Source organism: Stylophora pistillata, chromosome 12 (assembly GCF_964205215.1).
Source record: "Stylophora pistillata chromosome 12, jaStyPist1.2, whole genome shotgun sequence".
Taxonomy (NCBI): domain Eukaryota; kingdom Metazoa; phylum Cnidaria; class Anthozoa; order Scleractinia; family Pocilloporidae; genus Stylophora; species Stylophora pistillata.
The window spans coordinates 4,074,984-4,088,496 of NC_142530.1; the positions used below are offsets into that span (position 1 = coordinate 4,074,984).

The 13,513-nt window shown below is 36.4% G+C and overlaps 1 protein-coding gene across 1 annotated transcript in view; it reads right to left on the reverse strand.

Moving 5' to 3' along the window:
* Nucleotides 1-13,513, reverse strand: part of LOC111325962 (uncharacterized) — a 60,120-nt gene that overhangs the window by 5,450 nt on the left and 41,157 nt on the right. Inside the window, exons 37-52 of the mRNA XM_088741555.1 lie at nucleotides 12,849-12,963; nucleotides 11,867-11,938; nucleotides 11,107-11,178; nucleotides 10,855-10,926; nucleotides 10,486-10,557; nucleotides 9,970-10,041; nucleotides 8,371-8,442; nucleotides 7,692-7,763; nucleotides 7,249-7,320; nucleotides 6,951-7,022; nucleotides 5,736-5,807; nucleotides 5,524-5,598; nucleotides 4,500-4,574; nucleotides 4,059-4,142; nucleotides 2,690-2,898; nucleotides 142-267 (exon numbers count right to left, since the gene is read on the reverse strand). Coding sequence (XP_088597681.1) covers nucleotides 142-267; nucleotides 2,690-2,898; nucleotides 4,059-4,142; nucleotides 4,500-4,574; nucleotides 5,524-5,598; nucleotides 5,736-5,807; nucleotides 6,951-7,022; nucleotides 7,249-7,320; nucleotides 7,692-7,763; nucleotides 8,371-8,442; nucleotides 9,970-10,041; nucleotides 10,486-10,557; nucleotides 10,855-10,926; nucleotides 11,107-11,178; nucleotides 11,867-11,938; nucleotides 12,849-12,963 — 1,404 coding nt within the window. The remainder of the gene's footprint in view (nucleotides 1-141; nucleotides 268-2,689; nucleotides 2,899-4,058; nucleotides 4,143-4,499; nucleotides 4,575-5,523; nucleotides 5,599-5,735; nucleotides 5,808-6,950; nucleotides 7,023-7,248; nucleotides 7,321-7,691; nucleotides 7,764-8,370; nucleotides 8,443-9,969; nucleotides 10,042-10,485; nucleotides 10,558-10,854; nucleotides 10,927-11,106; nucleotides 11,179-11,866; nucleotides 11,939-12,848; nucleotides 12,964-13,513) is intronic.

The following is a 13,513-nucleotide window of genomic DNA, read 5'->3' on the forward strand; positions in this document are numbered from 1 at the left end:
TAACTTTGAAAAGTTTTTAGTTTATTTCTCGAAGTTAACTATAAATCAAGAGTGAACATTTTGAGACAAGCCTGATAAGTATTGAGCTCAAGGTAGCTTGGGTACTGAGGGGGGCCGAGTTAGGTCATTATAGTTTCTTACCAAGGGGGCATGCCTTGCAATCGAGGATTGATTTGCCAGGTTTTTTGTCAAATGCAATATAAGAACCATTTGGACATTTCTTGCAGCCTTCTGCGACGTAGGCAAGAGTATCAGAGTAGAAGCCACCTAATAAAAAAATTCATCGTTCTATGAAATATCCCTGGTGACCAATACTGGTAATTAATTTTACGACATATATGTCAAGGTAAGACAGGGAAATAGCTTTAAAGAAACTTAACACTATCAAGACAATGAACTCATAAAGTGCAAAGTCGAGATGGCAAACTATGGATCAAGATCACTTCAAATACCACCGCAAATGGTGATCTTTTACCGCCGAGACTTACTAGGCAATTACGCAGCAGGGGCCATGATTATATATTGCCTAGAGTTCGTACTTCGCGTTTTAAATCCACTTTTGTAAATAGATCGATTTCTTTTTAGCATTGTCTGCCATTAATATTTAGTTATATTTTCTATCTTAATCTGTTTTATATTTCATTCTTTGTAAATAATGACACAGTTTATGGATTATTGCTTTTAGTAAAGACCATTATCATTATTTAACAATTGGTTCATGCTTTAGCGTGCACTATCGAGTTATGGAGCACGCGGGAAGTTTGGAGAGCACGAAAGAAGCGTAAGAGTTGCCCGAGGCGATAGCCTCGGGCAACTCTAGCTTCTTGAGTTCGAGTTGTCAACTCTAGCTTCTTGAGTTCTATGTTCGAGTTGCCCTCGGCTATCGCCTCGGGCAACTCTTACGCTTCTTTCGTGCTCTCCAAACTTCCCGCGTGCTCCATAACTTGATAGTGCACGCTAAAGCATGAACCAATTGTTAATTAGTAATAGTTAAGATAATTGTGATATACAAATAATCGCTTCAACTGTAAATTAACCAAATTTATGTTTATAGTTATAGTGTCCAAAATTGGACGATAGTGTCCAAAATCAGACATTTGTGTTCAAAATCGGATATTAGTGTCTATAATCGGACGCCAGTGTCCAAAATAGGACTCGACTGTCTCAAATCGAATACTAGTGTCGGAAACTGGAGATTATCGAGCCTTGGAGGCAACCGATTTTTAACACTGGTGTCCAATTTAAGCACTAATGTCTAAAGTTTGACAATAGTAAACAAAATAGACAGTACACTAGTGTCCAAAATTGGACTCTAGTGTCAAGAATTGGACACTATTGTCCATAACCGCATACTTGTTTACAATGGGACACTGGTGTCCAAAACTGGAGACTCTAGTTTCTTAAAATTGGACACTAGAGTTTAAAATCGGTCACTAGAGTTCGTGTATTTTTATTTTTATCGAATGCGAGTAAATTCAAGATTTGAAACTAAAACTGCAGCGAGAAAACCTGACTGATTATCTACTATATTATTATATACGACTGACTATAATGTGGACGACGACGGAGAAGCTTATTTACCAATATAATTTAACTATGATCTGGAAACATCTAAGAATAGGTTTACATTAGAGGAAATTTTCCGGGCTCATAAATGTTATCGAATTCATCAATTTAAGGGTTATCGGATTCATGGGCGATTACTCTGGATATTCCCTAACTGGGGAATATTCGGTCGCGTAATGCATTTAGACCAATCGAGAGCGAGCAGAAATATTTGATGGATTATAATTGCCCATATAATCATGGTTTAACAGAAGATTTACCCTTAACTCATATAACTCTCCTCCACGTAAGAAATCCGCTCGCGAGCGTTTTGTTTCAACATTTGTTTCTTGTTTCTTGTTTGATTACGGTGCGCATCGAACACTTTTGTCTTGCTTTTTACTGATATTTCTGAGTAGCGAGCGATTTTTGCGTGACCAACTAAAACTTGGCAGTAACAAGGGATATTCCTCAAGCTGTAATCCGGAATTTTCAAAACTTACTCGTTCGTTTATCATTTAGATCAGAGAGCACTATGCTGTTCTTACAGAAAGTAAATAATTGTTTGTTCATAAATTCGCGCCAGAGAACACTTAGGAAAAGTGAACATCCCACGCAATGCTTTAACGATTAATGGTAAATCCGCGCTTTGCAAAAAAAAAATTATAATAATCATTGAAGGATGATAAACAAATGAACCTGTAGACTATGCTCATATATTTGTAATTGGACTTTATCGGTTCCTCGAATCTCGAAGAAAATTGTTTGCTCCTCGGAACAGATATTTTCCGCGGAGAGATATTGGAGCATATTTTCGCGCCATCGGTGGCTAATATTTGCATACATCAGCATCAAAAAAGGTACGCTTCATTCTTTTTGTTTTTTCTTTTTTTCCTAACAGGTAAAGAGTGATGTCATAATTATTTTTAATACAAAAACAAAGGTTTTAAGAGACGCTGGCATTTAAATGTTTGGTTAAGATCCCTCAGATTGTGCTGTCTACAATATCTTGAATTATATTTACTTTTCAACGGATCAGTAAAGCCTTTCCATCCTCAAAATGATTCATTTTTTTTAATTTCGGTGACAGCTACTCATGGTTCATCAGAAATTGATTAAAAAAATAGAACTCTCGACAACACACCTGGTGGACATTCTGTGCAGTTGTTATTATTTGGTACGGAAGAATTCGAAAACGTTCCCAAAGGACACGGCAGGAATATGAAGTCGGAACCAGTGGCAGTTTTCGTATAACCCATCGACAACATGGCAGGCTGAAGAACACGGAACAAGTAAGTGTTCTCATACTCTTGGTGGACCTTGATAGCTTCTTCTCTTTGACCGACAGGATTCCTAAGGCGGGAAGAGATTTACATTAAACGATTTGATAGGCTGAAAGTGAGTTCCCTGGTAGCTGCTACTTGACAAAAACAGAAGGGCAACATCCTCGAACAGCATAGATCTTTCGCAATATAAAGCCGGGGTCTACTGCCAGGCGCAACCAACCGATAAAAGTTTACTTCCTCTGATCACGTCATTAAACTTGAATACGAAAAGAATGAGAATTTCATCCGATACTGTCAACAGTGCGCTACAAAACAAAATTGCCGCTAAGTTAAGGTCTCAAACTCAAATGAGGATTGTTAAACACTGAAAGCGGCCAGAATGGTTACGAAGTTGTCCATACTTATGCCTATGTTAGAATTCAAAGGAGTAGTTAATTCATCTCAAGCGCTGTGCTAGCGTTACGAGTTCAATGTCCAGCCCAAACACAACTTCCCAAGAAAAATTTCCATAACGGATACCGATGTGTCGCTATGTGATTAACGTAGAAAGGAGCTCACCCCCTCACCCACTGGCGACCAATGACATGAAGTCGAAGCTTTTTTCGATTTTCATGAAATGCAGTGGAGACGCTATCAGAATTCGACAGGTGTTTCTGTTGTACATAACTATGTGCAGTTGTCTCCTAAAGCTTGGAGAGTTTCAAAGTCACAGAGATGTATTTAGCATATTTTTTTGATGTGGATTAAACAATTTGCTGCTCGGAATTGAAGGAGGCGAATGAACCCTTAAATAAAGAAATACATGGAAAAAGAAAAATGCTTTTTGCATCAAATTTTTAACCAAAGGTCCTTGTCGAGTGAAAAGTACCCGTGAAATATGGCACAAGATTGAATAAATTCGAGGAAATAAAAAATTTACACAAGTGAAATGCCTGACTGTATAATACCGCTATACTGTAAAGTTCTATGAACCTTTTCGAACACAAGTTTTTACTTTTCGCGAAGTTAAATGGAGATTTACTGACTAGTCAAAAACAACATATCGCTCAGCATAACTTCTAAAGTCACAATAGCATATAGCCCAAGCAACCTTTCTTCACCGCTTTTGCAACTGGTTGCTCGTTTAAGATAAAAAAACTCAGTCCAAGCCGACCCTTTTCTACCTGCATTTATACTTATCGTTATATTATGCTTTGATCATACAAATGCTTGAAATTGCATACTTACAAGTGTACTTCCCATACACCCTCGTTCCAAGCCCTGCTCCAAAGGTAGTAGGTTATAGTCCGAGGAATTCTTCCCCGTGCATTACTGAGAGAAAAGCACAGCCACGCATGTATTAACAAAACAGTTCACCCGTATGTGATCGATCATAAAAGTCACACTGAGAGGGTCGGTAGGGGTAATGGTTCGATGCCACTAATATGAGCTCTCAAAAGCATATCACCCGAAGCCTCCCTTAAAAGTGAACAAACTGGTGTTGCTTTCACACTCCAGAGATACCGCCACTTTTGAGGCTTTATCTTGTTTGTAATTATTCAAAAGTTTTATATGGTTGGGATGGAGGAGATAGAAAATATAAATATAATACAATGGGTAGGCTGAGGATAGGAAAATTCATTTGGTGGTCTGATGGCAGGAGTTTGGAATATTTGATTTATACTTAACAGCTTAAAATCGCCAGCTCTAAGGTTCAAAAAAGAGTCAGAGGTTAATGTCTTCAAGTGCGTTCCTAGAAGAAATCTGTAAAAACAAGGCCATTAGTTTTATTTTAAAAAAAACTGCCTTTTGTACCTGTAATTTTCATATTTCAATTAAGCTTTCATGTCTCCTTAGGAACATAATCCACAAGCACCCTGCAAAAAGCATATTTCGAGTCTTTTTTCCCAGAACATGGAGCGAGACTTTAATGAAATCACATTTATCAGTTTGCTTAAAAACTGCCTTTTGCAATCTCCCTAATTCGTGCTCTAACATCCAGGGTTTGAAAAAGCACATTGCATTAGTTTATCGAGTAAGAACAGTATAGTTGATATGGTTACGATATATTGTGGTTAAAATAGTCGAGGCCCAGAATCCTGCAATTAAATGATTTCCCAGTCGTATTTACGCGTTTTAAAATCTTTTTATGACCGAAAAAAATGTGGATAGTGGGAAAGAGAAGGAGACAGATAATGCGCCTTTCATTCTGTTTTATTATCTGTTTTTTTATTTAGAGAAACTTTTCACGTTAGTCAAGCTCATTGATAATCTGGGAAAGTCAATAGAAGGTTGAGGGGATATTCAGAAAAAGGTGACGCAGGGTCTAGCGTCGCTATAAGACTTTAAATTGTGTTTTAAAAACAGTCCTGTTCATTAAATCACACCTGTCTATCAAGAGATTAAAACTACGGGGCTCAGAAGCGCATTTGTTTTCCTTTTTTCGTATTTCTTTGTCTCAACTTGTAGATGATTTGAGACGTGAGAGGTTATCTATTGACGAGATGGCGGGGAGGGGAGGGGGGGAGAGCGAATTTAAGGGAGGGGGGGAGAGCGAATCTTAAACCACGGTGATGGTCTTACTTACATCCTAGATGCCTAGAATCAACTCATATCTGTAACAAGAGAGAGGTTTCTCTCTGAGACATTAGATACCATAAGAAATATAACTACTCGTACGTAATAAATCGAAAACAAAAGAAAAATAACTTACATTCTGCAGTTAGAAATACTATCTAGACGAAATACTCCCGGGTCAATTGTTTGGATAGGATTCTGAGAAAGCGCTCTGCAAATAGGAAAAGGCTGATAATTAGTTTTGAGCTTATTACGCGTGAAATTAAGGCAAGCAATACGTATTCGATATAAAGACAGCATTTATCGATTTGTTAATTTTTCTAAACTGGTTCATTGGTGTATACTTACATTATCTTTAGTTCTTTCATGGTAGCGAACGCTAGATGTGGAATACGCTGTAAACGGTTGCCATTGAGCAATCTAGCCATAGAAAGAAACAGCGAATAAAGAAATGAAACTCAGCTACACTGTACCTCTGAGACTTCAATTATATACAGAAAGAAAGATATCTTATTTATCATGATTTCTAATACAAGGCCTGTATACTTCAGTCTGATGAACACTTCAAGCGCGGAAATCGAGTTACAACTTTTAGTCTTTAATACCTACACATAAAATCACTTAATGATAAGTGAAATAGCCTTCCTTTAGTATGTTCAATAATTTATACACAAATAACTATAGAGCTTGGACTCGCAAGAACGCATCCAAGAGCACAGTAAGGTCAAAATCCTTTCCCATGCCCCCAACTTCGGAAACTTCAAACCTTACAGCCACAGTGACCTGGACCGCTGGCTGAGCTACAGCAGGGCACGAGCGTGAATCATGGAAAACTGTAAATGGCAAAGGGAGAACAAGGAATACCCCTCCCAAGAAGCCCTTTCAATCAAAAAGCAAATCTCTATTGACTTTCCAAAAGTCAATTCTAAAACCTACCCTCCCCATTTAGCAAGAAAGTATCCATTTTCAAAGATTTTCCACAAATGTAATTGTTTTCCGCAATTGCAAAACGCACGTATTGGATTTTCTTTCGCCATTATAAAGTTGCAATCAATAAATCTTCCGAAGACCTCTCCCAAGAGGCCATTTCAACTAAAAAGAAAATCCTTGTTGACTGTCCTAAAGTCAAGTCCAAAACCTATACCCTCCCCATTTAGGAGGAAAGTATCCAGTTCGAAAGATTGTTCCAAATATTTTTTTTTTTCACATTTGCAGAACACATGTATCGGATCTTCTTTCCCGCTATAAAATTGCAGTCCGTGAATCGCTGCTCTTCAAACAAAATTTTGCCTAACGTGTGCAAGGTCTATCTACACTGCGTAACTGTAAAAGATACAATCTTGAGATTTTGTAGACCTTAGTTAATTGAAAAGATTCCATGCTGTTTACTCTGACTCCACGTAAAGCCTAACCTACTCCATCCTTTGGCAAACCTTCAGTTTGAGGGAGATGTGGTTTAAAAAGAAACCAAAAAAGGCAAGTCTTAATCCTATGGGCAATTTTCAATGATTTTATGATAAGAACATCCACTATCGCAAACAAAGTTATATTCCATTTACTCACAGGTAATGCAACATTTTTAGATTGGCAAATACTCCTTCTGGTAAAAAGGTGATGGCGTTCTTAAGCAAGTCCCTGCGAAACATTAACATGTTAATACAGGAGTCAAAGGAAAGATTTCAACCGTTTACGATGACTTAATGTAGTTTACTTAATATCTAGCAAGCTATATTCAGAGCACTCAAGTCGGTAAACGTTTGGGCAGCTAAATGTGTACCCTATGGCTCACTCTTATATGTAAAGCTGGACAATGCTATATCGTGACTCAATGGTAAGCTAAGGTAAATTCAATTCTACGTACAGGTAAATCAGCTGAGTTGGTATAGTAAACAATCCTTTCGGTAAGGAGGTTATTGCATTTGAGTAGAAACCCCTACGAAAAATTCAGTGAATTTATTAAGGAAAAAGGATTTCCATATACGTACGTCTTAGCGGAAAAACGTCATTGAGAACGTAACATGATATCTTGTGACCGGTTTCAAAATTAAACTGATTTGTCTTTAAACTACAAAAAGAGACAGAGTTTCGGTTTAAAGGAAAAAAAAGGAATAAAACAAACAGGGAATCAACAAACTTTGAAGTGCTTAATTCAGGGATGACAAAACTCTTGGGCGAAGGAAAAAAATTCAAGAAAGTTTAGTAGAAATGGGTGGAAACATTTTACCGCATCAGCAAAACTTTGAGCACTGCCATAACATGAACAAAACGTTTTAGCGTACTCTATGAATAGTTAAAATTACTTACAAGAACTGCAGATTGGTTAGATTGGCAAATAATCCTTCTGGCAAAAAGGTTAAAGCGTTTGAAGAGAAATACCTTAAGAAATTTCATCAAATCAATTTAGTAAATACGAAAATAGCTATATCAGATTTTTATCCTAAAAGAAAATTCGCGATGGCAACTTATATCGCAAGTTGTCTTGTAAGCAAGCTGAGTTTGAATAAAAAAAAGTTAAACAAATTTATACCTTATTTAGCAACAACGTATTGTTTCTTTTTTTGCATTTGTTTATTTATTTGTATTTGTTTTTGTTTATTTATTTTAATTTTTTGTTGTTTTTTACTTTAAATCAAGATAAGTGCAAGATGTAAGCGTTTTTGAAGAAATCTAACATAAATTGTAGAGGGCTAAACCTTCTACAAGGGATCTGCTCAATCAAAATTCTATGGTGGAAAGGTGATAGCTATGACCCACAACGAAATGAAAAACATCCTTTCGAGGGAATTATTCTTGAGGCTAAAATACACTTTCGTATTGTTTTATTTGCATTAGTATCAAACCTATTGAACTAGGAGAGATTCTTATCATCCAATTAAAATTACTTCAAAAACATCAGCTCTCTTTAGATGGGGGTAATTCAGTTAATTAAGCTATGAAAGCGATATTTTCCAACGTAAGCATAGGTACATTTTATTTTACATACAGAGACCCCAGGCGAGTCAGCTTAGAAAACAATCCTTCCGGTAAGGAATTTAATGCGTTTGAGGACAGATTCCTTTGAAAACATCAATGAATAAAGTCAGGAACAAACATTTCTATCGGCACATATTATGAAGAGTAATAAATGACAATGCCCACAAAGCGTTCCATCTTGTGATCATTTCCGAAAGAAAGGTAAAGTATTTGAGAATGCCACTACACCAACAGAATACACTCTTAAATCTTTTTAATTACTTAAAAAGAATTTCGAACTACTTTTTCATACGTTCGTATTTTATGACATAAAGAGTTACCATACCAACACGAGAGAAAACCCTTCATCAAGTTAGTTTCATGTGTTTGTAACTAAAAAGAGGAACCCTCTGACCCGATTTATCATAGCTAAATTGCAATCGGCCTATCATTGTGCGTCTTTCTGCCAAGTCTAAAAAGAGGTATATGCATATGGTTCTGAGCCTCCCTAATTTATAGAAAAAATTTAAGGTGGCTCTGAAACAAGCTCATTTTGATTGTACTCGCACAATTTTGGCATAATTTGGAAAAAGGAACACAATTTTTGCTCTTTTTTTATGAAAGTAGCACTGGTAACATAATCACAATACTTGAGTCTTTTTTTTTAGGTAACTACCAGGGTCAGGACTTGTTTGGTCCCAAAGATTTATTATTTTCAAGTTCGGTCCATGTTTCAGTCTATTTGCCATTTTGCAATGTTTTGGGGCAACAATGCTGCCACAGTTATGAGTCGTTCGTCATCTAAAGGACTGGGTACACCGAAAATATCGATTGCGTCGATCGCCCTTCCCACTTTCTCAGCCAAAAAAATGAGAAACGTGATGATAGCATAGTAGATGTTGATAAATTAAGTTACCCTTTCTAGTCAGTGGAATTAGGTGCCGTAATTAATTGCGTTTTAACAGAGGAATTGTAACTCATATCAAAGAGGATTTCATACTTTATATATTTTTTCATTTTTAAAAAGCATACTTTAAGAAAATGTAGGGTAATTTTCAAAAAGGAACATACTTTTGAAAGAAAATCGAGCAATGCTAGTAGCCTAATAAGCTAATTTTTACTAACACAATCTATGAGGGCCTACTCTGAAAGCTATGCACAGGTTATAATTCATTGCTAAAAATTGGGTCAGCGAGCTCGTGTAGGAGTTACAAGTATGTGAAGCAGAAAGTAAAGGTCTTTTTAAAAGGCTGGAGTGGTCCCATGGTAATCTCGGTCGTGATGAAACTCAGAACTTTTCAAGAAAAAATTCAACGGAAACAAACAAAAAAGTGTGGAGGCAGTGATCCATCGAAGAATTTCTGTTCAGAAAATAACGAAATCACCTGGAAATGACCCTACGTAAGGTGAATTAGACGGGAAAGAACTCGAAACTGCATGATTTAATTATGGCACACATAGTTCTTTTTTATCTACAGTCGTGTGCGAGATTATACATATACCGCTCATGGAAAAATAAAAAACGAAAGAAAACCATCTAACAGAGAAGGCTAGAGCTTCTACAAACAATTTACTTAGTTAAAAACTTGTATTTTGTAGGGTGAGCTAAATTCTATTCCATTTTACGCACAGGTGCAGAAGTTGGGTTAGATTGGCAAACAATTCTTCCGACAAGGAGGTTATGGCATTCGAGGACAAGTCCCTTAAGATAAATTGGAAATTGAAATAAGTCAGGAAATCATTATAAATCCAGGTTTGAATGATTTTGCTAGATTTCATCGCAGAGGAAAACCGTATACCTCCCCATTTAGGTTTGTAATGCTTAAAGCTAGAGTGAAAGAGGAGAAAACGCTTAAATGTTGTAAACGCTCCGTCTTGTAGAATTAATTTCTCCTTTTTTCATTTTAAAACTTAAAAGTTGTTATTGGAAAGTATGAAGACTTTAAAATTTACAGGCATTCAAGTGTAATTTTTTATACAAAATGTCGAACTAAGGTGACCTTTTCTTCTCTTTTGAAATGAAATGGAATGAGAAGCCTGTTCTGACTATTACATACCAGAGACTTATTATGATTGACTTGTCTAGTGGCGTGAAAAGAACATGTATATCTTCACGGATAGTCTACATTTATTGAATTTCGCTTACAGGCTCCGTAAGTTTGCTAAGTCAGCAAACAGCCCTTCTGGTAAAGAGGCTATATCGTTTGAATCCAAATCCCTGTGAAAACATCAATTTGTAAATCTAAGAAAAAAGTCTCACACGAAGTCGGCAGCTTTATGACAAAGTGGCATTCACATAGATAACATAATCTTGGAATTTGTTCCAAAGTATCGATTTTCATGAAATGAATGAACAGAAAACATTTGTCCAGCAAGATTGCCGTGTGTCGAAAATAAAAAAATGTCGCGATAATTTGAATTACACACCCGTTATTTCTACTTCCAATATGAAATTTAAATCAAGGTAAAAGGAAAAAAATTCGTTCGTAAACTTTGTTTGTTTCATGGTACGCACAGCCTGATCAGGTTGATTAGGTTGGCAAACAATCCTTTTGGTAAAGAGATGATAGCGTTTGAAGACAAGTCCCTGTGAAAAAAATAACAATTCTTTAAAGAGCGAACGACTTTTTACTACAGGATAGTTGAGGGGAAACACGAAAACCAAAATATTGACACCTTTCCTACATCAAGTTCCACGGTGAACTTCAAGCAAGAGTACCAATTGCAAGTGAAGATTTAATCAGGTAAAAGAATATGTTTTACGCACAGTCTATAAAGGCTGGTAAGTTTGCCAAACAATCCTTCTGGTAGAGAGGTGATATCATTGGAAGACAAGATTCTGTGGATAAATAATTATACAAACACACAAAAGCTTTAAATTTAATAGTGGGGGAGGGGTAGGGGGGACAAAGCGTTGATACTGAGAATAATTACATCCAGCTGCAACAGAAAAAAATACAGACCTAAGTATAAAGACAAGATTTGGCGCATAAACTCAGTACGTTTCATAGAGAGGAGAGGTAAAAGCGTTTGAAGATAAGTCCCCGTGAAAACATTACAAATAATTTATGGACCAAGCCGATTTTTCGTTTGTTTCCTTCTGTTTGATTTGTTTTTTATTTGTTTAGTTTCTTGTCTTTCTTTTTCTTTTGTGCTTTTTTTTTTGTTTCTTTCCCTCAGGGAGATCTGAAAGGGAAGAAAATTACAGCACAAAATTTGATGGACAGGTGGTACCGTTGGTATCATTACATCTAGTTCCAAGATGAAATCGAAAGAAAGGGAAGATCTCAGCATGTTTAAACTACGTACAGTTTACAGAGACAAATTGTTCATCGAATAAACACAGTTACTCTATTACAGAGCAGTTGATTGGAAATACGATAGCAGTACAGCATGATATTTGACAATGAGGTAATGGCATTTAAATCTAGACGCAATGACTTCACCTACCGACAGAATATTAATTTAGACAAAGGCATAAAGGAAAGATTTCGTATAGCAAGCTTTGCATATCTCATGGTACGCACAGTTTAGAAAGGCTGGTTAGGTTAGCAAACAATCCACCTGGTAGAGACTTGATGCCATTGGTAGACAAGTTTCTGTGGAAATATTAAATTATTTTAAGAAGCACATGCGCAGAGGGTTTTAATACAATCCTTGCAAACGTAACTTGATCAATGGTTAGTTCGAATAGAAGGTTAGGAAATAAACATTTCCTGGCTCAAGAGTAACCTACCTAAATGCATCTTAAAGTAACAATGGTAGAGAAGAATTTTCCATGCACAAGAGGAATTTATTGTGAATTGATATTCAATAGAAGTAACCCACTTGAAATCACCAATTTTATCATGTTGATTTTAAAATTTCGTGGTAACTATACATTTGCCGTGTTTTCTCTGGTAGTAAGGACTAATTAGCAACCTACGATTCACTTATTCTGGTTCTAAACAAAAATGATATTCAGCTTTCTTTCTAGCCATAAACTGTCAAGACAATGTTTTTTATGTCTTTTCTATGCAGACGAATAGGATGCATTCTAAAAATTATAAGACTTTATAGAATGATATACTACAATTAAATAACGGAATGCACAATCAGCGTCTTTTTTGTTGTTGTTGTTTTGTTTTATTTTTTGAATAAAACATAAGACCACTGTGCAGCCTATCGTGTTATAAACAATGTAGAGACATTTCTACGCCTCGAAGTCTGGTATCCGGTTAATTCATACCTATTGCAGGATGGACAACCTTATTTTTCAACGTTTCTTAAGTGTCCTTTTGAAAATAGCGTAGGATAATCAATGTTGCATTTGTCAATCGCTTGTCGCAAAGTTTGCCATTAAGATATTGAAAAAAAGTCACGATTAACGGAACAAGTCAGAACAAGTGGTATAGAAAAAATATCTTGGTAGTTGGCACTCCTCGCTAGGAGTAAAGAGAAAAAAACAGTAATATCATGAAAGACATAAAGAGACTGTCAGGTTTGAAATGTTTAGTAAGACAATCATACAGTTTTTCAGTCGTTGAAGGAATGCATTTGCTGAGATGCGTAATCGTAATATTTGAGCAAAAGAGATTATTCCCGTGAGAGGCGCTCCACTCTGAAGAACAAGATGGTCCGCAATCTGAGGACAAAATAAATAAATAAATTGAAAAAAAACCTTTTATTCAGAAAAAGGTTAGATGAGAGCAGAGGTGTGTGAGAGCTCCATTCACCTAGATGGCACCCACACAAAAGAAATCCGAACTCGATTACTGGCTTTACTCCAAGGAGTGGGGAAAAGGAGATTAGGGATAACTACCAAAGTATTTAACATATATTTGCTTAGGTCATATTTAGTTGGCTTTTCGGGAAGGTAAAGGGGGAGGAATTCGTGCAGAAACTGGGTTTGATCTTCGCCAAGCGTATCAGAATATGGTGTAAATAGCTGTTAAAACAGGTGTGTGTTCCTTTTGTAAAAGTCTTAAAAACTGGTGTTGGCACTGAGTCACCCACCAGCGTCAATCGTGATATACATCTACTTTAAGATGAAGATGTATGATACAGCCAGTGGTGACATCTCACGCAGCTCAGCATTTTCCTTTCCCAACGCATTGCGCGTGGCGGAAATAAATTGTGGAAATCAGAAAAAAAATGAAACAGTTGTTGTGAAAACACAAGATATGAAATTAATA